The sequence below is a fragment of the Eurosta solidaginis genome, chromosome 1 (genome assembly GCF_040869045.1).
Source record: "Eurosta solidaginis isolate ZX-2024a chromosome 1, ASM4086904v1, whole genome shotgun sequence".
NCBI lineage: Eukaryota > Metazoa > Arthropoda > Insecta > Diptera > Tephritidae > Eurosta > Eurosta solidaginis.
This window is the reverse complement of record NC_090319.1, coordinates 154,498,886-154,508,837: the sequence shown is the minus strand read 5'-3', so window position 1 is coordinate 154,508,837 and position 9,952 is coordinate 154,498,886. Positions and strand designations below refer to the sequence as shown.

Genomic DNA, 9,952 nt, shown 5'->3' with positions numbered 1-9,952 from the left:
CAGCGGCATTTCGCGAACTTAGAACAAGACTAACAAGACTTAACCCTTGTGGTTCTTGTGCTGTTTTTGATGCCGTGCTTGTTGTTGCAGTAGCTGTCGCAGCTGAATTTGGCACATTTGTTTTGCTGCTTATAACGCCCGCGGTTGTTGGGACCGCTGATTTTGTTTTACTCTTGGGATATTTTAAACGTACTTGCAGCTCAAAAAGTTCGCAACCAATATCGGGTACACCGGTATTTAGGAATGTTAGAAAACCACAGTTATGTTCTAACTCTAAATAATTAGCCAGCTGTTGTACAGCTTTATGGTTAGACCATGTCCGCTGACATGGATCATCACGATCGAAGGGGAATGCCTCATAACACAATCGATCAGGTGACCGTATGCCATAGCCTTGTATTAAAATGCAGCCATTCTTCAATTGATCATTGAGATTATGGACATTCTCAGAATTTAAAATGTATGAATCGGAATGTAGTATATTCACATGCAATTTGCCATACCCAAGAAAGATGCGTGGTAAAACTGAAGTCGCTTGTATTACCATCGCTAGAGAGATAACCAATTGAACTACTACCTTTATCTTGTTGCTTATATTGCGGCGGCAACAAAAAATTATTTTAATTCAACAGCTGACAGGTACGAAAGATCAAACCATAATGTCGGCTATTCTTAGGACTCTGTTGAGTATTTGTAATCAAATAATTGCTACTCAAGAGCAATTACCGGCGCCGTTAAAATATCGTAAGCAAATAATGGAGGCTGTTTTCAGCATACCAATGGAGGCACCGTTTAATGATTTGCCTTTGCTGCCAATTAGTGAAATTGGGCACTCATTTTATACGAATTGGTGGAGTTGATACCGCGGATTCCATTGATGGCAGTGTTATATTTGAGATTGCTTGCAAAAATTTCTTTACGTGCGCTCAGCATTTAAAAATTAAATTTGATTCTCCAGAAGAAGATGAACGTAATAGTTTTTTGGCAAAACATTTGAATGAATCATTGCCCGAGTTGAATGCACTCGCAAAGGCAATCATTGAAACCGATCCATCACCATCTACACTCGATTTAATAATATCAATATTGGAATCGTGGACAAGAGATAAGAATTCCGAAGTACGCGTTTGCGCTTCACACGTCTTCAATAACGCCTTGGACGTTTATATTAAATCAATGAAAATCGGTTGTGAGGCACCATCGAAATTCAATCAAACTGACCAAATGTTAGGTAAAATTGTTCCACGTTGTATTGATTCAAATGGCACTGTGCGTCAAGTGTCGGTGGATATATTGCAAAAGACTCTTGAAATTTCGTGTATATATGAAACGCTCACCGTTGCCAATGTATAACGATCAACTTGAGGTTTAACATTAATATTATCTTTAGCATTGGCATTCAACCAGGCTACATCAATTTTACAATCGAAATGACCAATATTACATACAATTGCATCGTCGGGCATATGTTGAAAATGAGCGCCAGTAATGATGTCCTTGCAACCGGTGGTGGTAACAAAAATAGTTGCTTCTTTGCATGCTTCTTCCATAGTTGTAACTTCATAGCCTTCCATAGCAGCTTGCAGTGCAATAATTGGATCAATTTCGGTGATAATAACACGACCACCAAAACCACGTAAAGCCTGTGCGCTACCCTTGCCTACATCACCATAGCCGGCAACACAGCATACTTTACCAGCAATCATTACATCTGTAGCGCGTTTAATACCATCGATCAACGATCCACGGCAACCATATAAATTATCAAATTTACTCTTTGTTACAGAATCGTTGACATTAATGGCAGGTACACCAAGGCGACCATCCTTCATCATTTTATACAAATTGTGTACACCGGTTGTGGTTTCTTCACTCAAACCTTTAACATTTTTTAGATATTGTGGAAATTACAAGTGCATGATGACAAAATCTGCAACGAAAAAAGAGAAAAAAATCCATTAGTACATGCATAAATGGGCAGCGCAAAAAAGGTGACAACTGACGGCGCGGCCGACGCCGCAGTTGGAGCACCCCTTTTGTGATGCCGGTACAAGCAAAACCAAAAAAAAAAAAAAAAACCAGTGAAAAACCAAGAAAAACTGGCGCCCTGTCCGATGACCATCACCATCCACCAGAATCACCTGAAAAGATAAAAATTTAATTATCAATAAGTTCTTAACCATATTTTTAATTGAATGTTAAATTTTAGTTACCCTTATTCTGCATACAAAAATCCGCAAACGGTTGTACTACGGCCACGCGCCGTAGTAAAAAGAATGAAGCAACGGAAAAAATCTTTCGATTAGTCCCGTTTGTTTCAATTCTGAGGAATTTACATTCTATACACGGGCGTGTATGAATGTGCGCAATTTTTTTTGTCTTGCTGCCGGTAAATATCTACCAGTACGCGGACTTTTTAAGAGGAAAATGTTGGAAAAAAAAAAAAAAAAAAACCAAAATGGTAGTAGTTGGTAGTTTTTACCAAGAAAACAACCGCTACGGTTCATATTTGTACCAAACAATTAATCATTTGTTGTAAAACCAATAACGCGCATTTCAAGGAAATGACACTTTTAAAACACGTAAACAAGACAAAACTACATACATTTGTTTATACATAGCTTATGACTATACGATACTCACTTTTTTCATGTATTGTGAGTGTGAAGTACTAACACAATGTACCAAAACGTCTAATCACAACAACCATATTCCAAAGTACCAAAATACTGCCACAAAATAACCGATTTCGGCATGTTACCGTTTACGTCAAACTTTTTTTCTTCAAATTATTCAAAAAAAAAAGGGCTATTTATCTCATCAAAAATTTACTTCTTGTTTAAAGTTGTTCACAAAGTTTTTCAAAAATTGACTGATTTAATCAGTATCCCCTCCTAAGATTAGTTGGGTGGGCTCGGCAATTCAATACTGTAATGCAGTATACGTTTTCAGCGCGAAAATACTGAAATATTGGTAGAATATTAGTTTTGGTAGCAGAAGTCGTAAAAGTAGTAGAAAATGAAAAGGGATCAAAAAGGTAGGTCAATCTACCAATGCAGTAAAGTCCGTGCACTGACTGCCCATATACTTGTACCAACGTATGTACATATATATGCCGGGTTTTTAAATGTACATTGTATTAGGGATGCATAAAAAGATGCAAACGAGTACCCAAAAACCCGTTTCTGGCAAATCGGTATCGGAGCCAACTACACTTCTGGAACCGTGCCTTTTAGTAAAGACCATCAATAACACAGGACTACAAGTGTAATTGGGAAAAGTTGAACAAATAATCGAAGGACAATACAAAAGAATGGTTCATTCGACATATTTTTCGCCTCGTCCAAAACGAAGATTTTATATTTTTTCTTTATATAGATAAAATTTTACTGCCCAAACATTTTTTTGTGGCGGGCAGGAAAGTTGTTGGTTTTTAGCACCAACAACACAAATAACAACGACTCGAAAGATCCCACATTAAACACTCTCTACCCGGTTCGGTACCAAAATGTGGGTACCAAGCAACTTAAATGTCCATTTTTCTGCAGCACTAGTATGCCTGACTAGCTGAAGCGCTACCGGATGACACAAAATTAAACAGAATAAGGCACTAATGACCCAGGCACATAACGTGCGGGGAAAGAAGCAACGCACATAACGTACGCGAGATGAATATATTCTCGTAGGCATCTAGACATGTTTTCACCCTACTCACGCGCGAAATTTCAAATGCGCCGATAATAGAATTGGGGCTTACTCGCCGCCGAACGCGTAACCTAGTCATAATAAATCAACAAGTTCCCTTTATTTTTTTATTCCATCTTCTCTAAATAGAATGACTCGTTACGCTTCGCTACGAAAGGGGACCGAGCGCCAGGCCGCTCGTTATCCAAAGCCGTGCCACTTATGCGACGCGAAACACCCAATCAGGTCATGCCCGATATACCGCGCGAAGTCCCCGCTGCAACGACTGCGCGAAATTATAAAGGCCAAGTACTGCCAAAATTGCCTTTCAATGGTACATCGTGCACGAGACTGCTCGAGTCAGGGCAGGTGCCGAAGATGTGGTAGCAACCATCATACCACGCTGCACCTGTCGATGGAGGACTTGTCGTCCGAGCCAGAGCCGCCGAAGAGCTGGAACCAGCTGGTCATGGAAGAAGAGGAAGAAGGGTATGAGCGGATGCCCACTATGCAAGAGGTGGACGACGGGACGATGGATGAGGCGCTGTCTCTCCACGCGTCCGAGTCGGCCTTTACCGACGAGCAACTGTTACCATCCGGGAGTGGAGCAGGCACCCATATAGCCCAACCAAACAGTAGGGGATCGGACCCACGGCCGTTCCGACCGCTACTAGCCCACGAGCGACGAGAAAGGAGTGGAGCGGAATCACGGCCTTTCCGCCCACCCACGAAACGACGCCCACGAATAAACCGAGAGAAGCGCGAACGTAGACTGGCCCCTCGGCCGCGCCAGCTACGCGCTGTACGACACCTCCACGAAGAAAACCGAGACGGTAGACTGGCCACTCGGCCGCGCCAGCTACCACACAACGGAGGCATGCCGGCCCGCACTATAGCCGGCCCAATCCTTCGCCCAATGGCCACTCTGGCACCGACTGCGGTCGTGAAGGTGGAAGCCGGGGGGCGTATACATCTCATCCGGGCACTCATTGATGCATGTTCCCCCCGCACAACGATCGACCGCAGGCTCGCGCGAGAGTTAGCACTGCCGACGACCAACGCCGCCGGCGAAACCGGCTGTTTTATCAGATTTAGGGGCAAATATGGACAGAGCAAGACGGTGACGACTCACGCAGTCTGCGTCCATGAGTTTAGGCGCGTCAGCCCAACTTATAGCGTCGACCCCAGCGTCGCAGCTCCTTACGAACACATTCGTCTGGCAGATCCACAATTCCACGCGTCAACACCAATCCGCCTCGTTCTGGGCGGCGACGTTTACGCGGAAATAATTACACCGGGCACGTTACCGCCGTCGTTTGGCTCGCTCCTAGCCCAAAGCACTATCTTTGGATGGGTACTCTCGGGGACCCACCCAATCTAACACGTCTTTACGTTACGTAGTTTTAAGCTTTATATATATATGTGAATAACATCTTTCCTTTTCACACAATAAATGGATTTCTGTAGTAACTGGCAAGAAATATATGATGCGTGTTCTTTTACTTTACCATTCCTTTATCTCGTCCTAGCTACAGATACCGGCGAAGGCAAGGAGGATGCCGTCGCGCCATCCGGCGCGCATCGTTTAATTTTAGTATCTAGGTTTAAGACAAATCGTGGTCGGGGACGCTCGGGCGGAATCTGGGCTGTTGCGTACCGCAAGGGGGGCCGGCATGTTTAGGCCCGAAGCCTAAATTCTTCTTAATTTGCGCCACCCTAATAGCACCACTTTATCGACCCCTAGTTCGCCCACCTGCATGTATATGTGTACATAGATAGGGTTATGTTGTCCGTACACATATACATGCATGCCGGTACAACTATGTGGGGAAGCTTCCCCTTAAAACCGGAGACTTTTTCCGCGGTTCAACGGTTGTCCTCGACAAGGCAACCGTCTACTTTTTCAGCGATCGTTGTGCGAACCAGAGCTAACACCGTCCGAGGAGCCCCACCACATTTTATTATAAAAAAGGTAATTTATTGTTCAAATTTAATTTTTCACTATAATAAAGAAATTATTATAACGAGAAATATCTCTCGCCTTTCTTTAAATCTAACCTAAACGCAATTGTGGTGCCTCCACTCCGTTGCCGAGTTTGCGAAACACCACAATTGTTCACACATTATCTCCATAATTGTAAATCGCTTGTAAGAGCCGGATGTCGTTTTCTGGAGCGTGCGTAGTAGTTCGCATGTAAACCAGAATTCCATGTCAATAATGAAAAAAAGGAAATTTTGCAAAGCAAACAACTCGTTCTCCATTAAGAGAAAGTAATCCCGGAAAAGGTAGATCTTCAAACAGTATATTAATTTTGCCATCCATCGGGCACGGTGCACTGCTCCAGGAGCTCTAATTGTTATTTTTAAATCTACCGGTTTTCCGATAACCAACAGTGACAGCTCTAGAAGTTCAGCGTAATCGTGCCGCGCGTGATTTTTTTTAACTGCTCGTGGATAAACTTTATTTTATTATTTCTTTTAGGTTCCAACAAATTCCAGATCGCATTATCACCAGCGGCACTTATAAACTGATTTGTTTTTATACTTGACCATTTTTTCTTGAATCTATCAAAGAGCTGGATTACTGGACCGGTAGAGACTTCAAATAAGGAATCAAAAACTGACGAGACTATACACTCTAACATGTGATACCGACAAGCGAGGTAAAGAAGTTCCCTACCTCCGGTGTTACTTGACATTGTGTCTGAACACAGATTAGTTATTTGTGAATGCAGATTTCATTCACACAACAATTGAAAACCGGCTTCGACTTGATCCTCGCCAGTTCCTGAGGTAAGTTCCGGAGTCCTTAAATGTTGTTCGATATTATCCGCGCCCGTCACCACCACAGCCAACCGGTCTCTTTTTTCCTTGGTTTACGAATGTTCCATAATTTTCCCGTCCCAATGTACTGTATAAAACTTATCTGGCTGAAAGTTTTCCCTAACCATGTGCACGCTCCTGGATCCGGGCTCGGCGAATTGCTTCTCGAGAGCAAGACACATCTTCAACGTCTACATCGAGAGCAGCGACCACGCCAGTAATAATCTTTGCAGATTTTATGGTCGATACACCGGATACATCCTGCACGAATGTTGTAGAAAAGTTCCTGCAGCACCGCTTTATTGCTTGGTTCCGGCATGCTCGACAAACTTTTTCGCGGACTCCCAAGAAGCCACAGTTTTTCATGATTTTTATGGATTGATTCTTTTGCGAACATTTCGAATGGTTTATTCCGTCCGATGAGGTCAAAGTACGGTACTGCACTGTTATTTACCTTCAAACGATCCACAACCTAATACTGTTTTCACACAGACGGCTTATTGAATAATAAAGGCAGTTTTCTACATTAAGACGCTTATTGAGCTCAATCTTCCCTACAAAATTCGAATCTATAATTTTTTCATTAGTAGCTAATCGAATGCCTAATGAAGTGAAAAGCACAATGCAACTCTGTTGGCAGCGTTCCGCTTTTTAGTTTTTGGTGTGTTCAGTGCTTAAAAATGTCATTTGTCAAAGTAAATGTCATTGTCTGCATGGCGGAACGATACAAGGTGGCCGCATCGAACAGCTGATTATAACCTTTTTTATTTGATTTGATACATCAACTACAGGCGCAGTACGATTTTGACATTTGTCCACCGAATTTACAAGTACACGGAATTTTTTTTACGTTTGTAGGTATGTCACCATGCTGCCACCTTGTATCGTTCCGCCATGATTGTCTGTCATATAGCATTGTCATTTTATTCGCTTGACATTTCATTCTTTATACTAATCGAGCAGTTACTTCTGTGTGAAAGCACAAAATTTACGATTTCATTAGAAGGTGAAATGAGATCATTAAGTTTCGGTGTGAAAACAGTATAATACTAATTTTACACAGACGGCTTATTGAATAATAAAGGCAATTTTCTACATTAGGACGCTTATTGAACTCAATCTTCCCTACAAAATTCGAATCTATTATTATTTCATTAGTAGCTAATCGAATGCCTAATGAAGTCAAAAGCACAATGCAACTCTGTTGGCAGCGTTCCGCTTCCGTTTCTTAGTTTTCAAAGCAAATGTCATTGTCTGCATGGCGGAACGATACAAGGTGGCCGCATCGAACAGCTGATTATAACCTTTTTTTATTTGATTTGATACATCAACTACCGGCGCAGTACGATTTTGACATTTGTCCATCGAATTTACAAGTACATGGAATTTTTTTTGTTTGTAGGTATGTCACCATGCTCCCACCTTGTATCGTTCCGCCATGATTGTCTGTCTCATCCTTCATACTAATCGAGCAGTTACTTCTGTGTGAAAGCAAAAAATTTACGATTTCATTAGCAGGTGAAATGAGATCATTAAGTTTGTGTGAAAACAGTATAAGAAAAGAAAAGCGCGCCAGACAATAATCGATAGCGCCAACAGTGTTGCCGATACGTTACTTCAGTGTTATGATCGCCCGAATTTAAATTAAAAAAAGAATCTTGTGCCAAAAATTATTCAATACGCGAAGATAAGAAAATGTCGGTATTACAGTTATCGAAATACCGTGAAGAGAAGAAATGAGTTCATTTATAAATTGTACTGTGTTTTTAAAATTCATGTGAGTGAACACACATTACTTTCCAGACAGCCAAATAAAAAAGGTACATCTTTGTACTCTTCTATTATGTACTTTATATTATGTACTCTTATTGCTACATATGTTAACTTGCCTACATAACTTCTCTATTAGGCTACTATTGACATAAACAAATTTAACCTTTTTTCTTAGTTCTAAATATAAGTACATAATTATTGATAAACTTTAGTAAGTAAGATCAAGTATATATATAAGTGCATTTCCTTTTTTGAGCGCTGTTTGGGTGATATTGTCAATATAACGAGAGCACGCACGAGAACTATTGGTGTTTCTGACACAAAAAATCCAAAAATGATAAAAACAATACAATATCGGTATTATTAACGAAGTAAAAGTTTCAAAACTTAGAATTAACCTCAAGAGTCCATTCCCAAAGTCATTGACCCGATTACACGTAGTATTACTGTTTTTCGTATTAGGATCATTTCAGTATTTTGCTCATATCTCGAAGCGAGTCGATTCAAATTGAGCCGGCTTTTTTGCATCTCAAAGCTCTTGAAATTTGCTACATTATGCAGTATTACATGTTGAAAAAAACAAATTTTTTTAACACTTTTATTTTAGCATTCAAAGTGAAAATTTCCTATTTTTTGTACATCTGTTGTTAATTTTTCGTGATTTTTGTGAGATATATTGGTTGTAGAGAAAAACTAATACCGGCATCCTGTTCAGCGACCTCGAAAACATATAGTTAGCCTATTATCGGATAAATTTTTTATCATCAACTATCCCCGCCTTCTCTGCAAGGAAGCTCTAAAATGGAGTGGCCAAAACACTCGCACCGGGTAAATTTTCGAGATTCGCCTCCAAACTTTGGGAAATGACTTCTGACGCCTATTCGAAGGTTTTTAGCATTCAGCATCAAAAATCTAAAGATATGATGTAAAATCGGGTCAGTCTAATGTACATATGTTCACTATACTGTTCCATTACTTACAGCTTCATTCTGTTTGGCGATATCGTCTCCAAAACGATCATCGTTCGTGTGTTCGTATTATGAATTGCAATACGATAGACAAAACGATAACAGCTGACTGTTACGTAACGAAAGTGCTCGTCGATTGGTATTCTGTATCACGAAAAGTTGCTACCAATACGAAAACAAAGTGTCAAAAACAAACAACAGGTATTCACCTATCGTTTTGGTTTAAAATGAGCGACACAAACAAAAAAAATGAGTATTATTATTTAGTAGTTATTATTGTATAAAAAAAAATTGTATTTTATATTAGAAGATTCAAGAAAGACCCAATTCCTCGTGCTTGTTCATGAGCTGGAAGAAAGTGTGGATCTGGCCAGAGGAGCACCGGTATACGGCGCAAATAAAACTTTATTTGATAAGCAATGGGCCAAAATTGCGCAAAAAGTAAATGCCCACGGTCCACCTCAAAGAAGAGCGAGTGAATAGAGAAAGGTATTATATGTACATACATATGTATATCCAAATATTATTTTTTTATGTTATTTTATAGATTTTTGCCGACCTCAAATGCCCCACCAAAAAAAAAATTGCAAAAACGCGGCAAATATGAGTGCTACAGGTGGCGCACGATTTCAGCCGTCTCCTCTCAACGAAGTGGTGGAGGTTATAGACAGAATGCTGCTGATGACGAAAGGAGCAGCGCCAAG

At 40.7% G+C, this 9,952-nt stretch overlaps 1 protein-coding gene across 1 annotated transcript; it reads right to left on the bottom strand.

The window, feature by feature from the left end:
* Window positions 1-387: 387 nt before the first annotated feature.
* LOC137239181 (adenosylhomocysteinase-like) lies at window positions 388-2,235 on the bottom strand. Its single transcript, XM_067764194.1, has 3 exons — window positions 2,214-2,235; window positions 2,091-2,141; window positions 388-1,930 (listed from the first exon to the last, which is right to left on the bottom strand). The coding sequence occupies exon 3, from the start codon at window positions 1,833-1,835 to the stop codon at window positions 1,275-1,277; it is 561 nt and encodes a 186-aa protein (XP_067620295.1). The 5' UTR covers window positions 1,836-1,930; window positions 2,091-2,141; window positions 2,214-2,235; the 3' UTR covers window positions 388-1,274.
* Between the last annotated feature and the right edge of the window lie 7,717 nt (window positions 2,236-9,952).